Below are 19,086 nucleotides of genomic sequence, written 5' to 3' on the forward strand. Positions count from 1 at the left end.
ACGGTATCAATCCACCTCTAGGCCCACTATTCAGGATATAGTTGAAGGTTTCTATATTTATGCCTAAATAGGAATGATATAAATTCATAGTTATTTCCATATTTTTTGTATTTTTATCGTTGCTTTTCATACCAAATTTATTCCAACAGTTATTCAATTTAGTTAAGGAATCATGCATCAGCATAAAGTAAAGAGTTAATCTTAACATATTCAATTTTGATATCCGGTTTAATACCGTTTGCCTTCATAATGTGATCTATATAGATGATGAATAACAGTGAAGACAGTGTTATCTCACACCTGATTTAACATCAAACCACCCTTATATACCTCCTAACTACTGATTTACAGCTTAAATAGAGATTGTATTGCTAAGTGTTGCTTGATAATATCCCATTTACTCCATATAAACGTAGCGTTTTGAAGAGAAGGGCTTTTGGCATATGCCTTTTTAAGATCTACAAAACTTAAATACAAATCCTTGTTATATTCCAAGATTTCTCAACAATTTGTCTTAAAGTGAAAATCCAGCTTGTTCTTCACTAAGCTTCCCATCCACAATTCTTTGTTTTCCTTGCAATTTGTAGCCGTTTTGTTTTCAAGTATACTTCCATAAATCTAATCAGGAACACTCAGTAGGGAAATTCCCCTGTAATTCTCGCATTTAGTTTTATTTCCCTTTTTATAGTTGGGTACTATGAGAGCTCTACTTCAGTCATCTGGAATTCGACCTTCTGACCAAGTCTTCTGAATTATATAACGCAGCCACTGTGAAACGTGGCTGCTTTATTTAATCTAGGACATCCATATTTGAGCATTTATGATCGAATTTCATCTACTAAAGCTATATTTCTATATTTCAGGTTTTTTTTATTAATGTTTCTACTTCAATTATGGATACATATTCCTGATGGAAGTTTTCTACCGTCGTGCTGACACTGCTTGTTTCATTTAGTAGATGTCTGGAGTAATTACTTTCTTTGAAAGTAATTACTCCAGACATCTAGGACATCCTAATCTTCAATTTTCATGTCACCTTTATCATCTCTGATTCCTTGTACAGTCCTTTCCCCCTCCATTTCTTCCATTTCTAAGCGTTTTCAATAGCCTCCAGAATATTTTGCCATCTTCCTGATATTTATTTCTATGTTCTTATAAAAGTCTTTCCGTAACTTTTCTTTAGCTACTTTTACACACAGTACTTAGTTCTCTTATATTTTTCTCTGTATTCTCTAAGAGCATAAGCTGACTTACTTGTCAAAAACTTTCGATATACTTATAATGTATACTATGCGTACTATTAAATAGTAGCTAAGTTATCAAATCAGTAGGCTGCGTTATTTTTCGAAAAATATGTTTCTTAACCATCGAATAGACTTCAGGAAAGTTGTAGTCTAAAGTTTTCTGAGAAATATTATGATGTGAAAGTGAAGAAGATGAAATCTAAGATCAATAAAAATTCCACGATAAAGGTGTCATCAGCATTGCAGGTTGTTCTTTTTCTATTTTTGGATTTGTTTTAATAGAGGATTTCTGTTTTGGTCTTTCCCGCGATTTATATAATTCTTTCAAACACTTAACTTGCTTCATATATTAATAACACCAAGGAATAGCTAATAACGATGGAAACAGAGGATAATTTTATACGCGCGCCCCCACACACATGGGGACTAAAACCATCTATCTCTCATAAAAAGTAATAAAGAGTTTCATGTACCAATTGAAACAGGATAGATGATTGAAATTTCTCCAAGATAAGGTACTTATGTAGCCCCGATGGTGCTTTTCACGGTGCAGACGCAGTAATCACCGGGTACAAATCACCTTCCAGGTGCAAATCTTACTTTCCCACCCCGGTCCTTTTCACATTGATAGTGCCGAAAGATATGTATAATGCATACCGAAGAAGACGTTATGAGAACCTATTCCTTATCTAATCGATAGTAAGAGACAATCAGAAAGACTTTTTCTGAAGTAAAAGAGAGAAAAGAGATGCAAATTGCAACTTATACCTAATTCAGTTTGAGAAATGATTTGCGAGTTTTCACACTTTCATACTTAAAGTTGCGTATACGAACGGATAAAGAGTAAAGTTCAATCGTTTCGCAACTTTAATAGTGTAGGATTTAAATCAATCACTAGTTATGAAAATGGTGCTGAATGATGTCGTCGGTTCTTACAAAAGTGAATCCTATTTAAGTGTTTTTTCTTTCTTTTTTTTTAGTAAGTTTAATCCGAGAACGACCTTCGAGTTTTCTGATATTGAGTGCACATCCGTAAATAGTTTCTATTTATATTTGAAATATTCTTATTTTGCTCAAGCATTATTAAGTGTGTCTTTTTAAACTTGAGAATAGAGATTCTTTGCCATAATTTCAGGCTTAGACTTCTTTTGAAAATACCGACTTAATGATAAAAGTGCCAACTTAAAATAAAAATAAGTAAATAAAAGATTTAACTTCCAAGCGCCATCATACGACTTGGGAAATAGTGATTGCTTAAGATGATATTTGCGAATTCATATCATTTCATATCAGATCAATATTTGCAATTCGCAAATATTTGCGAATTCATATTATTACCATTCAGACTTCCACGGCAGTACGAGAAGATCTTTTTACGACATCGCGGTTACAGAAGAACCAGATAGCTCTTCTTCAATTGAAAGGTGCAGGGAAAAGCTTTACCACTTCTATGTGAGACAAGTGGAAAGGATTTTTAACTCTGAATATGAGTTTTTGTTATTGAGAATAACATTCACTCCAGCCGGAGAACACACACTCAGTTTCCAGACATGACACACTTGTCTCTTGGCGTTAGTTACCTGTCTGCTTTCAGGTTTGAGAGAAATGCAGTCCGCATTCCACGAAAATGTATGATAAATTGCATAAATTGTTGATCTGCAAGAAGAGGATGTGCTCCTGGCATTCTCCCAAGGCAAACGTTTTGAAAAGCACTTATTTGCAGAAAATATCGAGCAGTGGATGAGGAAGAGGGTTTATTAGAAATAATAAATAAAAAAAGTATTACTTTAAGGCATTTTGAACTGAAACATGTAAATAACATCAACAAGAAAAAGAGAAAATAAATCCCCAAATGTGCCTGAATCCTATCTCCAAATGCCAGTTTTTAAACCTGGTTACTAAATTACTATGTTATGTAGCTTTAAATATCATAAACATAGCAATTTCGCATATTTACACTAAAGAAATCACTGATGTTGTACACAGACAGTTGGAGTGCATGCTGATGATTCCATTGAACAATGTTGTTTCAGTGCTGTCATCTGGTGTGTTAATATTAAGGCATGTTAAGTGAGAGTGTAACGAGCTGTTTTTCTTACTGTTCTGTTGGCGCTATTTGTTTTAATTCGACGTTGCAATACGAGTGAACAGTTTACTTTCAGTTATGTTTTATGACAACTATTGTAAACGTTCGGATATGTGTATTGGCAATATTTATTTAAAAGAAATAACCTTTAAAAAACTAAATCAATCAAATGATGTGAATGTAATATAATATTAGCTCCTTCATAAGATTCAAATGGCAGAATCCCCGACTTAAAACAAGCTTATTATTAAGCTTTATTATTATAAAGCTTAATGAAAATAAAATGTTTCTCTCTCTCTCTCTCTCTCCGTCCAAATTATGTGCATGCATTAGAACTTCATCCATCTTCCTTAGGCAATAGGAATTAAACTGCATTAAAACGTGCACTCCTATACCGACTGCAATATTTCATCGCAGTCGCTTTGAATGCATCAATTTAGAATGCATTCAAAGCAACACATTTGGCTAAGTTTTATTTGTAGTCAACCATCTCCCATTTTCGCCTCTTCCTTTTCGAATTTCATCCGACACTTTCAATCTCATCTTTTTTTCCGGATTATGTGGCGCGAAGGTCCGTAACGTACAGCAAGTCTATTTTACTGAAAAACATGGAATGAATGGTGACAGCTCAAATTACACTTCATACCATGCGCTAAGTTGTGCGTCGTATAGACGAAGCATTGCTTTCTTGTCATGTTTGTCTTCCACCTCACAAGTTTTGGCGTTCTTCCCTAAGACTTGCAAACTCCGTTCGCAGTACTGACAAATGTCAACAGGGATTTGTAGTAAACTGAACTTGGACAGTTTTGACACGAAGTGCCGGTAAACACGCTATTGTGGCAATATGTTTGCATACACTAGTGTATGACGTGTTGTTACGGAGTGCCAGGAGGTCATCAGAGAGGAGATCACAATGTCTCGTTCGATGTTGTCGTCCAAATATCGCGAAACGATCCACATTTTCAAAACACATAAGCAATTCTGACAGTGTACATATTGTGCTACACGGAACACCAATTTTGATTATAGTTATTGTTATAAATAGCAAGAGAGAGCGTACATTATTTATGCCCAGGTGTGATTGTCCCGCTGAATGTCGGTATCGGTATATGCCCACAGATAGACGGTTTTAGCTTTTAGATCGGAAAGGATCGGAATTCTATCAAAACAAACTAAGTGTTTGTTTTGATAGAATATCGTAAAATGTTTTTAACGAGAGCATTGGACTATCTCTGTTTTCTACGTAGCAAGCAAAGAACCTTTTTTTTTTTCAGTTGCAGCAAATGAAGAAAATTCTTAAAAACAACACGTGAAGGTTTAATATTCAGTGCTTTTAGAGATGGATATGCATTTATCAACATTAGCGTCAACCTTTTTTAGATATCACGTCTAGAAAAAAAATAATCAAGTCATAAAAAATTCTCTTGAGACAAAGAGAGTTAAAAGTAATTCTGAGGCATATTTGCATCACTTCTAAAGAAGCTAATCATGGCAAACTTAAACATTTTTATAAGTAAATTCCAACAAATTGGTAGTTTTCTCTCTCTCTCTCTCTCTCTCTCACACACACACACACACACACACACACACACACGCACGCGCGCGCGCAGCGTTTTTTCCCTCAAAAAATAGATAAGCTTTTTTTTATCTTTTGCATTCTTAAAAGCAGAAGGCATATGAATAGTTTAAGCATTGGCAATGATGTATTTCTAAGAAACATGTGCACTTCAAAACTACGTTTGAAAAGCAAAGGAATAAAAAAGAAGCCTAAACATCGAAAAAGGTATAAAAAGAAAATTCTTTGTTTGTTCTTTCATTAATAACAAAAAAAATACGTACGTAATATTTGAAAATAATGCTTCCTTAGCTCTTATCAAGCAATATTATTACAGCGAAAATTTCCCGAGTACAAGAAATTACATTTAAATTGCAAAATTTCTTAATCTTTCAAAATAAAAAGAAAAAAAATGCATGTTAAAGCCAACACTATGTTTCGGGTTGACTGACCTCGTTAAAGTGAACGAAGCTAGGCAAAACAGAGCTTAAGCCCATTATGAAACTTTTTTCAGCAAGTCTTAGGTGATATAAAAACTAATTATAAAGACAATTTGCAAGCTTAGCTATTTAGAAGACACTACTAATATCAGAGTATGGTATGATCTTTAGTGTAACAGATCCTGAGGAACATCCGAGAGGGCAGAAGTGGTCTGTCTTTGGCAAAGTTTGAGGGGGAAGAGAGCAGATTCTTTGGTTGCAAAAGGGTTGGTTGAGTTCATAAACCATTTATATTTAAAACTTGTATATGACTTTGCATTTACTGTAGTAAATAATATAATTTAAATTAAATAAAAAAAGTTATGATATTAAAGTAATTTTAATAATAATTTGAAATCAGAAATCAAAATCACCGAAGCGATACAAATGTTTGTTATCGTGCACATAAGGTTTATTAAGGAAGATGTGTCGAATAAGTCATAGCAGCCACAGCAGTAAAAGGTCACTGATATTAAACGTATCACCTGAAAAACTCACTGAAGATGATAAAATTAAATGTGCGTTTTCAAAGTTATATCATAACTTTATACATGGATGACATGAACGATGTTCGATTGATTATGTGGTGAAATATTTCATTGAATGATATTGAAAAGAGGATATTATGCATCCAGGCATATTTTATGACAAATATATAGAAAGAAACTCAAAAGTTTCGAAATTTATCAGGGTGCATATGAGAATTTTTCCCATTTAGATTTCTGCCTAGTCTCCGATGAGATTCAACAGTCTGAAATAGCTGTCAGGGCAGTGACCTATTCTAAGCACTAATAAAAGCTAAAATATGAACTCCTGGGCAGTCTCTGCCTTTTAAGTAGTGCAAACTGTCCACATGGATGCCGACCGAAGGTTATCTTCTCATAAGTTCTCTAGCAAATTTCGAAACTTTTGAATTTCTTTCTATATTTGGCTATAAAATTTGGATGGATCCATAATATTCTCCATTTGATTTTTTCGCTTTGACCGAAGTTATTTTCGGTCAAATGCATTATATTTTCCAGGTGTTCTTTTTTTCCATTTAGGAGTAATCGAAGCTGGACAGGTTTCAGAATAATAAAAAAAGCCCCATCTTCCCCAAAAATCCCGAATAACTCTGCTATCATTCTGCCACAAGAAAGAAGTCCTAGTATTATAATTTAAATTAGTTATAAAACTAAGTCTAAATTTTCGCTCGACTTGATCTAGCTACATCGAAATAATTACACACGATCCCCTTTAAAGCTTTTCTAGTTCTAATTTCGCGTGTAAAATTTTATCTTTATTAAAAGAAACAATTTCGTTTGATATTTTCTCGTGTAATTAACTTTTCTAAGTGTTTTTGCTTCTTTAATCCTCATCTAATGATGTTGATTTTGCTGCAATAGTTTCCTGTTTGGTGAGTAATTTTTAAGCGTTAATCACCTTGATGAAATTTCATTGCTGCCCTCTGTAAATTAAAGTCGACACGCTTTTTTTGCATGCGTATTATATTTGCATCAACACTCACAAGTCTTTAAGAGTAACAGAATATAGTTGTAACATGAGGAGATCTCGTACGCTGTTTTTAAGACTTCCTGTTCAAACGGAAGATAAAAGTTGCCCCTAAGCGTCATATTTGGATTATTTTCTAATTATTTTTGTTGAAAGTTTTATAGCCAAAAATTAATGTTCTGAAAAAGAGGTGATTATTCCAATTTAATAACAAATATGCTTATATTAAACAAGAACTCAGCTACTAAGAAAAAATGACTTCATTTTTAATGAAGTTTTAATATTTACGTTAATATTAAAATAAACTAGCAATAATTGCAATTTTGTATTATTTAAAATGTATTTAAATAATACTATTCTACCTAATCATAACAAGCGGAAGCTGCTTGATTCAGAGCACTTCTTTTATTAAAATTAATGATAAAAATTAAAATTAAATATTAAAATATAAAAAGTAGTAGAACAAAAATAACTATCCCAATATGACTAGTAAATTAGCAAGAAATAGACCAGATAACTTTACAAATCCATACTATATTACAATACAGGGAAATATACATGTGAATATTGAATCCAGTTGTACGTGTCGATATCTCAGTGCTTAATCAGTCATGTTTTAAATCCTCATTCAGGCACCTTTTATGCTCGAATTCTGAATTATGTTATTGATTTAGTGATAACAAAAGTGCTATTTTAGATCTGAACACAGTAAAGTTACAGAATATTAAGAAGAGCAAAAATTCAAGACAATAGAGATCAGTCCTGTTCATCACTTCTTGTCTCGTCCAATCTGAGGTCGTTAGGAAATTGATTGCCATGGCAACCAGACTAACGCTCTGTGATAGACACTTGGATTCGAATCCCTTCAGGAAAAAGTAGAGCAGTTTTTGATTTTTTTTTTTTTTAACTGAAGTGCGTAAATTAGTATGCAGTTGAGGTAACTTGATTATTTTTCCTCTGGAAAAGTTTTGTTTAACTTTGCTTCCTTCCCTCTAAAGTTTAGAATCTAAATAGATGAGCTGGTTTAAAATACACATCATAAAATAGTGCCACGAGACTACGAGTACTTTTTTTTTTACATGTTAGTTATGTAACATCCGAGCTCCTGGTTTAACGTAATGTTTATAAACAAAATGGCATATTGGAAAATCCAATCGCAATGTTGCTCTGAGCAGTTCTGAGTGTCGTTTATTTGTTTAAAACGTTTAAAGAATTTTAATTGCTTATTTTGCTTCCTTAAATTTTATTTGTTTATTTAAATTGTAAACGAAAAAAAAGAGGAATGCAGTATGTCAAAAGAAGTGAACCGTTACACGAACAACCTCTTAGCATCTGAGGGATTCCACAGGGACTGAATTAACGACTCTCCTGGCGTGATGAAACGGCGTTTGAGCATTGCAGAGGTCGGCTGCAGAACTTGAAGAAACAACGAGCATCAGACTTTCTCTTTACTTCTTATAATAAATTAGCTACTCGTAGTCCAGTAGCCATTTATAGCCCCAAATACGTAATAGCGCTAAGGAACAACGTATTAATTATTCTTTTTTTTCTATTATAGGATCAAACCTCGTAGGGAAGTTTACAACTTCAGTGAAAAAGTTCGTCCAAGAAGTGGAATATGGTAAGTTTTCTGTCTTACAATTCTATGATTATCAACTTTCGCCGATAATTACAAGTAAGATCTAGCTACGGAATTGTTTAAATTATTGATACGACTCATGTTTATCTCCAGGACATCCAATAGATTAAGACAGGGGTGGCGGAATGACATGTTAAAATTTAGAGCATTAAAGTCTGGCAAAAGAATGTTGCATGGATGAAAATATTTAATATCTAGGTGATTATTAATTATACAATCAGGCAAATTAATACCAAATATGATAATAACCAGAAAAAATAATAGGCTAAACTTTTTGTTAGTACTAAGAGATAATATCGTGATATTATCTCTTATTATCTCATAACAGCGTACTTGCTCTTCAACCAATGGAATCGGGTTCGAATTTCCCCTTGGGTGGATGCTTTAGGTGGGCGATGAATTTCCTCCTGGTAGACCACTCCTTGTTTATTGGAGAAGTTGGCTGAAGCTCCATAGTTGGACTCTAGGACGGAGTAGATAATCCTTAGCTTACCACGATACTAACACTAATGTGTTGTACGTTACCACCCTTTGATGGATGGGATTCACATATGAAAGAAGAAAAAAACGGCTAAGAATGAGTAGCATATCCATTGATAAGTGTTACTTCTGTCTTTTAATAAATAATGTCGTTTTTGAATATTATTAGAGGTAGATGAAAAAATATTTATAAGAGCACCATATGGAAATGACTCCGGTTGAGAGCTTATCATATTTATCTTCTCAAAATTCTATGAGACTTTATTATTAACAATAGGAAGCAATGACAATTCTTGCATGCGATTTTGCAATTAATTCTAATATTAATATTCGTAGCTTATTCTTATTAATGTTCAGACTTCACATCATCAAATGAACAAATTTGGTGCAACTCATGAATAAATGTGACATGGAGTAGAAAGCCCCTCGATGCTCATTAAAGGGAATTTACGTTTAAAAATCGTTATAACGTATGTAATAAGAAATAAATTCAGAATTTAGGGATTTTGTTTAATGTGATTTCGGTTCATTCTAATATTGGGTTTTTCATTAAAATGCTATATATTTAAAGAAGATTACATAGGTAATATGTTTTATTCTATACTTTGTAATAAGAACATTTACAAAAGAAGAAAACTGGAAGCAGCAAACGATATAATTTAAGCATTTGTATTGTAAATATTTAATGAAAACAATGCTTATGATATTTTGCTATGATGCAATAAAAAATTGGAAATTTCAGCAGAAAGTATATTTTGAAAATGTAGAGAATATGCGCATGTAAAATAATGGAAAGCTTATACTCGGAAGAATTTTTTAAAAAATGTTTTATGTTATGTATCCACATGTAATATATAGTGCATATGTAAGGTAAAAATAATGATAAGCAAGACAAATACCTATTTCTTAAAGAAAAAATGAAACTCGGCTAATTCCGTGACATTTAAGAAAAATTTAGAAATTTAAATATTAAAGAAATTTGAATTATGGACAAAATTAATACAGTTTGTTCCAATATAGATGTTCATAATTAAAGTATCCCTGGTTAAGGCCTTAGAAGGATCGCCACACAGTGATCCAAATGCTGCAAAACCTTGCAGGAATACATTCTGCGTCATACGAAAGCGATATCTGAGAAAATATGATCATCCAAATTTAACCACCAGGGGCGCTGTGTGATGTACCGAATGGAGATGTAGTGATTTTTTCGTGTATGTAAGAAGGAGATAAGTGATACATGCATAGGTCACACATTTTTATTCCCTTCTATTATGTATTCATGGGCTGTTCAATGTGCTGTGCTTCCCGGTATGCCACAAACTGCATCCTTTGCACAGTGTGTTCAACTGCAGAACGCATGTGGTAGGGACTGATGTTTCTCACATGCTACGTCATGCTGTGATGTCTTTCAGCGCTGGCAAGTTATCAGGATGATCCCAATAAACCCTGTCTTTACGAAATCCCCAAAGCCAGAAGTCACAGAGAATCAGATCAGATGAATGAGGCGGCCATGCAGTGGGAAACGCACGGCTGATCACTCTGGCTTCCGTGAAATGTTCTCGAAAAACCTCTTGTAAGGATCGACCGATGTGTGGAGGGGACCTATCCTGCATGAAAATGACTGAACCCATGCACGGACACTTCTGTAGCTGTGGCACAACAAAATTGTTTATCATATTGCGATACTTCTCGGCAGTAACTGAGCAGGTCACAAGACCCGACAGGCGAATGTCCTCATAGAAGAATGGTCCAATCATAAAAATTGTGGGTATTCACAGCTCCGTACAGGTGAAAGATAGCCTCATCTCCCCCACAAATTCATCCACGTCCAAGCAGCGTCAAACCTCCACTCGAGCGAAGAATGTTAGAGCGAATGCCAGTCGACTTTCAAAATACTCTGTCAAGGTTATCTTGAATGGGTAGAAATGCAGAATCATCGTTAGAATTTTCCAAACAGATGTAAGGCACATCCGTGTGTCTTGACACAGCACGTGCACTGCAAGAACCAACACTGTTATTCATGACTTGCTCAACAACGGCAGGAACATTTCATTCACTTATGAACTGATTGGTTTACGATCTCTGCCAGGTCTAACTCCCAACGATCCCGTTTCTTCAAAACGAGTAATCATTCGTCGCAGTGAACACGGAGATAGTGGACTTCATCCATTATCTCCGTGTTTTTAACATTTCTTCAGGCAACGAAATTCGCGGAGTGCAGCAACAGCATTGCAATTGTTTAAGAAGTAAAAATTCACTAGCAAAGCAAGTTGGGGCAAGGTTAGTGCCATCACTATAAACAGTATTATAGTACGCACACAGATACGAGACTCTTCTAAACTTCTGCGCATGTCAACAGAAGGAGAATTCATTCCGATAACAGGGTAATCAATCCGTATTGTGGGATGAGTTGTTTATTATTACACGTCAGAAAATTAACTTTTCTTTTATGATCATTGTAGTTTTTAAAGTGGTAACTATTTTGCTTGCATAACAGTTGGAAAATTTTACCTATAAAGCACGTGATTTCGCGTGTTGTTGACCAATTCGTTCATCACCTTGTTTCTTTCTCCCCTTCAACATGAATTAACTCTTCTTGGCAGTCTGCCAACGATAGCTCTCGCTTATGTGGCCAGACCATAACAATTAGATTGAAGGGAAAAATCCTATGTCTATGTTTTTAACCCTCCTGGTGCCTTCAGAGTTGCGTGATATTGCAAATTCCATGCATTCGGTTTACAGCGTTTCCTGGTGGCGAATTTTGGAACTACGTTTTTTTTTGTTTTCTCAGATATTGTTTCTGCATGACCCACAATGTATTCTTGTAAAGTTTCTCAGTATTTGGATCACTGGATGGTGCGCAAGGCCTTAAACAGGGATACTTTAATTCTGATCACCCTGTACATGGGATGTACAAGGATCATGTACTGAACCACCGCCTCCAGAAAATATTTAAATTTCGCTAATCAATTTTATTATAGTCTCATCAGGAAACCAGTCGAGTTTCCTCGCATTATTATTTATGTTTACGTTCGCTGCTTTCCTTGAGTGTTTCTTAATTCTGTTATCAATCTCTAAGAATGGATATACGATACTTGTGAGCGGTTGACAAAAGAAATGCAAAAGGAACAATTACTTCTGTCTCTCTCTCTCTCTCTCTCTCTCACACACACACACGAATATGGAGCGAAACAGAGGAGGTTTTAGAAAAAAAAATATGCCGTTAAATCAACATTTTGTGAGGTCGAGAATTTTTGAAAATATTGAAGTTGAATCAGATGAACGTAATGCACTTTGTTCAGTCGTTTCCAATCCATATTGCACTTCTCATTGTTTCTGCGCACAGGGAGGGTGTCTGTTTACCGAAAGAACTGTTTGTCTTAACGCCGTAGGCTGTTACGGTTATTGCATTCACCTTCCTCTACCAGTTCAACATGATTTCTTTCTTTTTAACATCTTGTCGCTTGTTTACGCCCGTCCTACTTTTCCGTGATTGCCTTATGCGCTCTTGTAGACACAAGATGATACGCAAAATGTACTCGAACAGTTCTCCGAGGAACTCAATCTAAAAGTGGATTTATAATTAAGCACAAGAGCGCTGCAGGTTCTTGCTCTTCTGATAAACAGATGCAACACATTTTGCTGCATAAAACATAAGAAAAAAAATTGTCCCGGGAGTCTTTAAGTACGTTACCGAGACGAAGAGGGATAACTATGAAGTGGAGTAATTTGTTCTGCTTTCTTTCTTTCTTACAAAATGTTTTAGTTTTGACTTTCTTTTCATCTCTCTTAACATCATGCAAGATAGTGGAGACTACTCTTAAATGGCGCCACTAACTTGAGAAACGGATGTGATCTTTCTCTCCTTTATTTTTTATATTCTTCAAATTTAATGGATTTTTACGTTTCTCTCTCTCTCTCTCTTCATCTTCTTCTTATTCTTCTTTTTTGCGGGTCTCGCTTAGTGCTTTTTACAACCCGCGACTGCAGTTACCATGGTGAACTTTGCATTAGTCAAGACTAGATGCGTGCTTCTAAAATCTCATGTTTTAACAACTGTCGAAGATGATAGTGTATCTGTTATTTAAAGTGGTTTCTTTTTCGAAAACTGAATAACGTTTTGTTGGCTTGCACACCTAATTCTTTCCGAAATGCAAGCTAGTAGAAAATTTATGGATATCGTCATCATTTTTGTTGGATATACTATGACAGATACTGTGAGATATTCTCATTGATACTATGACAGCCAAAGTATCCAATAGATTTCCTTATTCTTTAAAGTATGTTAGTTCGAACTGGATTCACCTCAATTAGCAAAACTGGCATTTTACCTTGGAAGTGAGAGTTCACTAACATTACTAATCAATGCTAACTAATGGCTTTTTTAAAGATCATTGCAGGTTACTGGCATCTAGTTAATAGAAATTGTTGTCTTCCATTACTGCAGCATAAAAATTTAAGAGAGACTGCTTTCAAATATTTCTGAAAATGTTACAAAGGTCACAATTTTCCGCCGTTTCCTTTTCGTCCATTGAAATGAATCAGAGATGTTTCTGTGCATAACCTAACGGAGTTCAAGGGATATACAAACGGACAACATGAACTGCAAATGGAGCAACATTTAATGATATTCTGCATTGGCAAAGTAAAGCAGAAGAGCTCTGGGATGAAAATATCGAAATCAGGATTATATTCGGCAAGCAGCTGTAGATTGGAGAACCTGAGAATGTGTGGATACTAGTCACCACCTCAACTGGCTTCCAGACCACGATACTAAGATGTTGTACAGCGACAAAGATATTTCTCGAGATATTCCATATAAATTCGGAAGTAAAGCATTAGTAATACCAGATGCATACGTGGTGCTGTCGTTGGCATTTTTTCTTGCTGTTAATGCGCTGTTTTCCAAAATTAAAAGAAAAAGAACAGTGAAATAACAATACCTTGAAAGCCATAAGAGGTATATATATTCAGTAAAATATCAGTCGATGTCCGAAGTTTTGATAATAACAACGTATGTGTGTGTCCATACAAAGAATAATAAATGCTTTGTCTGGGTCCTAATAATATTACCGTTATCCACTGATGGGATTTCTATTTCCAAAGTACATATTCTCTCCTGCTGTGGTCGACTGTGCACAAACGGAATATGGTTGTTGCTTTACCCCCCCAAAAAATGATTCATACCATGTAATTAGGATGTATTTTGCCTGAAGGCATAACTCTCTTTATCGATCTTGAACTGGAGCCTTTATTCCTGGTAGTTTTCGTCACTGGATTGGTATATTTTTTCCAAGTTTTAACGACTTTTGAAAATTTGGATAAGCTATTGTATCAATACTAATAAAATGTGACGGTGTTTACTTGCTAATATACATCAGTGAGACAACAAAGACACGTGTGGGTTGTTCTGCTTTCAATTTTGAATGTCGAAAGGTTTAGGGGTAAATCACTGATACCAGTGATTAGAACTAAACAACTTACAACTAAAGTGATTGTGTAAATTACAATGATTGGCTACTATTATTACAACTGCTGCATGCGTCCAATTTTTCAAGAAAGTCGCGTGACATGACTTGAATTTGAAAACTGCATTTGGCATTTAATCATCCAAACTAAATATTCCCTAGATTATCTTGTGCTCACTTATATACAAATTTAATGAGCGCAGAGAAAACTTGGCTGAAGAATACGAGTGTTTTCTTCTAGATCGGTGTTCAATTCCTTGTGTATTATTTTGTCGACTGCTCGTTTACATAATGAACAGAGTGCACATGATGTATGTATGTATTTACAATGAATTTTTTAGAATATTCCTTAATTTGAAATTTACGTACTTTCTCTCTCCCAATATCAGAATAATGGAGGAAGAAACTCCCAATTTGTGTACAGGTAAGACGTAATGCTGAGACCATCATCTGATGCAGTATCGGAACGAAGTCTTTGTAGTAGCCTATACGGCGTTTAGGTTTTCATTTGTTATGTACTTAGCATGATCCTAAGACTATAAGCATGGTAGATTTTTTTATTAGCTCTTAGGTTTTCGTTATTAAGCTGAAGAGAAATGTGGCTTTCTTCTGTATAGGAACGTTAATTTTATCGTTATGTATCTTACGCTTTGAGAAAGTTCGGTTAAAGTTAAAAGCAGTTAAAGTTAAAAAAAATTGTGGACAATTAAAAATGTCACCGTTCTTATACGGTGACATTTTCCTTATTTCCTTATGTGGTCTGAGCTCAATAAACTGATAAGGCGGCAGGTAATTTGGCTTCAGAGAAACTTAATTAATACTCTAACAGAGCAGTTTATCCTATTCTTTGTACAATTGATTTTTTTTTCCGTGATGAAAATCCAGAGTTTCCAGGAGGAAAGATCCTGCTACCTCCATGAAGCTAATTCACATTCGACTGAATACCGCATACAAAGATGCTTCGCTTTCTAGAAAACGACATTCGAGCCCACACTTTTTCAACCATTTGATTTTTCTTTCTATCTCTCTTTTGTGAAAGTGTCACAATTTCATAGCGCTCTTTGAATAACGTAAATATGTCGCATACAGATTAATTTCACTCTAACTGGATGGTTCTAATAATTTCATATTGTATTGTGTGTAACGTAATAGGTACATTATAATACAGCAATGTTTAGTATTATTTTCAATATCAGTTGAAAATGAACCCCATCCCCCTCGTTTTGCTCTAATTGGCATATTTCATTGAGAAATTGATCCGAAACGACACGATATAATTATTCTTCTTTATCTTGATGAAGTTTAATGAAAGTTTAGAAATAGCTATTTTAAAATGTATTCAACTATTTTCTGTAATGCAAAATTAGGTAAAAAAAAAAGACGAAAAGAAATGATATTTACAGTACTTAACTTAAAAACTGCTTTAAGAATTGTTGCGGCTATGCAAAAATGCTATTACGAAGTGCATCCCTTTTTTATGACCTTCAATGTTTGCTTCACGTGCAGTCATCATCATCACGAACCATGGGCTCACTGCCCGTTGATATCCGAAGCCTGCTTCACTATCTTCTTCCACCTTTCTTTGTCCAGTGCACAGTGTCGCAGTTTTTCTACACCCATTCCACACCAGTCTTTTATATCGTCTATACATTACCTGTATGGTCTACTCTTCTGTTTAAACCATCCAAAATACCAAACATAAATATCTTCCGGTCCTCACTCATTCTACAGATGTGTCCAAATAATTGTAGCTTCCGTTTTATAATCTTCAGCATTAGATTTTGTTTTGGTTGTATCTTCTGATAAAGCTCGTCATTGGTGATTTTATGCACCCATCCTATTCTTAGAATCTTCCTGTAACAAGTTCTTTCAAATTCCAAAATTATTTTTCTTGATTCCTTATTTATTACCCACGTTTCAGATCCATACAGTACACCGCTGAAGATGCATGTTCCCAGTACTCTTAGTTTTGTTTGCAGGTTGATCACTTTACTTTTCCAGTGTTATCCATGGCCTTCAGATTTGTTCTTCCCTTTGCAAATCTGGTCTTTATTTCTTTTTTACAGTCCAAGTCATATGTCAGTTTACTTCCCAAATATATGAATTGTTCTACATTTTCTATATCAGTTCCATCCACTTGTATCTTTTGTTTCATGTTCTTCTCAACAAATACCATTGTCTTTATTTTTTCCAAGTTCATAACAAGTCCAAATCTCTTCCCTTCCTCATTTAACAGTTTCAGTGTTTTTTGTAGTTCTCTTTCGTCTTCTTCAATAATAACAATGTCATCTGCAAATTTCAGATTGTTAATTCTCATTCCGTGTACAAATATTCCTTTGGCATCTTCTTTCATTTTATCCATTGCTCTTTCTAAATGTGCGATGAAAATGCTTGGTGATATTGGGTCTCCCTGTTTAGTACCTCTGCTTGTTTTAAACCATTTCTCCAAATGATCACATATTCTAACTGCTGCAACTGCATTCTGATAAACATCTTTTAATATAGCTATTAATTTTTTTATCAATTCCATAGGATTCCAGAACTGCTAATGTCACTTTCTGGTCAATACTGGCAAATGCTTTCTGAAAATCAACAAAGCAAGTATATATGCTTTTGTTTTTTCTCCTAGCTTTCTCTGCTATTAACCTCATTGCCAAAATGTGTTGAATTGTAGTTCTATCCTTCCTAAATTCTGCTTGCTCGTCCGCAAGGTATACTTCAAATTGTGTTCTCAATCTCTCTTTCAATATGATCATCATCACTTTACAAAGGTGACTTATCAAGGCAATTGTTCTATAATGTTTACATTCTAGCTTATTTCTTTCTTCTGTAATGTCCTAATATTGATTTCACCCACTCCTCTGGCATTTTCCCTTCTTTCCAGACCATATTAGATAGCTGGTGCATTTCTGTAACCATACTTTCACCACCATATTTAATCATTTCTCCAGTAATGTATAGTTACCAGGTCGTGTTTTAGCCGTCCTATTGCTTTTTCTACCTCTCCTCTTAAAATGTCCATATCATGCTCATTAACTGGTGGTGATATCTGCTTCAATTCTTCAGTCAGTTTCCCAACGCTATCTGAATCTAGTTTTTCTTCATATAACTCACTACATTATCTTGTCCACCGCTGTACAATTGTTTCTTCATTCATCAATACTTTGCCTTTTTCATCTTTAATTGTGGTCTGTTTGGGTTGCAACTTTCTATTAATGGTTCTGATCATTTTGTATACCTCCCTTGTTTTATGCTCTCCATAATACTGTTCTATATTGTTTCATTGGGCTTCTAACCATTTCATCTTATCCATTCTGACTGCTTTTTTCACCTCATTACACTTTCTTCTATATTGCTCTTCTATTTGTTCTGATGTATCCCTACTTATCTTCAACATTCTTTTCTCCTGTACAACTTTAGTGTTTTTTGTCTAATCCATTTCTTCTTGATCTTCTTCTTCTTCTGGTACTGTTTCTTCAACTGCGTCTTCTATCGCCTTCATTACTCTTTTCAATCTTAGATTCAAGTTTTTTCTTTCTCCACACTTTTAAGTTTAATTTCTAAAAACTGTTCTGTACCTTCTTCCTATTTCTGCTTCACTTATTCGTGCTGTATCTCCTCTATTCTGATGTTGGGGTTTATATTTCTTTTTTAATTTCAACTTGATATTTGCAATCACTAAACTATGGTCCAAGTCTATATCCGCTCCTTGAAAATTCGACATTGCTGTACTGATATTTTCCATCTTCTTTTAATCATAATCACATCAATCATGTTTTTGGTTTTCCCATCATTTAATTGCCACGTCCATTTTCTACACTTCTTTTGTTGGAATCTTGCGTTATAGGTCATCATCTCGTGGTCCACAGCAAATTCTAACAATTTTTCACCTCGTTCATTTCTTTCTCCGAAACGATATTTTCCCATGACTCTTTCCCAACCATCATTATCTATTCCAACTTTGGCATTCCAATCTCCTTCAATAATTAGTACATCTTGCTTTGGTATTGTTTCTATTGTCTCTGTCAGATCTTTGTAGAATAGGACAATATCTTCATCTGTGCTGTCAGATGTGGGTGCATATATCTGGACTATTGATATGTTGAATGGCTTTGCCTGAAAGCTTGCTACTATCATTCGTTCATTGACTGGTTTGTAGCCCAACAGTGCCTCTCGAGCTCTTTTGCTAAGAAGGAAGCCAACTCCTGTTTCGTGCATGGTGTCATGTCCTGACCATATTACTTCGCATCCATTGATCTCTCCAGATGATGTCCATCTCATCTCTGCCAATCCCAGTATATCCCACTGATATCTCTTCACGAAGCAGTTCTAATTTTCCTGACATTCAGAGTGTCCACACATTCCACGTTCCTACTGATAACAGTTCTGTTAGTTTCAGTTTCTGTTTCGTTTCGGTATCCCACTTTTCGATCCAACGCCGATCGCTCCATTGGTATCGCGGGCCTTGTTTATCCGGGCGACGCCCGAGCCGGGATGTTGTAGCTGTTGATTGTATAGGCATCAGATAATAATCGTGTGTTTTCTTTACGGTCAGAGCATCGACACTCATCTGACCGACCCTCCTCCTTTATCCAGGCTTGGGACTGGCATGAGACCCCTAAGGATCCCATGGCAAACTACGTC

General features: G+C 35.0%; 1 protein-coding gene across 1 annotated transcript in view; it reads left to right on the top strand.

Annotated features, from left to right (window-relative positions):
• LOC150110409 (uncharacterized) overlaps positions 1 to 19,086 on the top strand; it is a 143,674-nt gene that overhangs the window by 107,240 nt on the left and 17,348 nt on the right. Inside the window, exon 2 of the mRNA XM_090393556.1 lies at positions 8,414 to 8,476. Coding sequence (XP_090249682.1) covers positions 8,414 to 8,476 — 63 coding nt within the window. The remainder of the gene's footprint in view (positions 1 to 8,413; positions 8,477 to 19,086) is intronic.

This window comes from Typopeltis vanoorti, chromosome 1 (assembly GCF_054136105.1).
Source record: "Typopeltis vanoorti isolate ZY-2024b chromosome 1, IOZ_Tvanoo_1.0, whole genome shotgun sequence".
Lineage (NCBI taxonomy): Eukaryota > Metazoa > Arthropoda > Arachnida > Uropygi > Thelyphonidae > Typopeltis > Typopeltis vanoorti.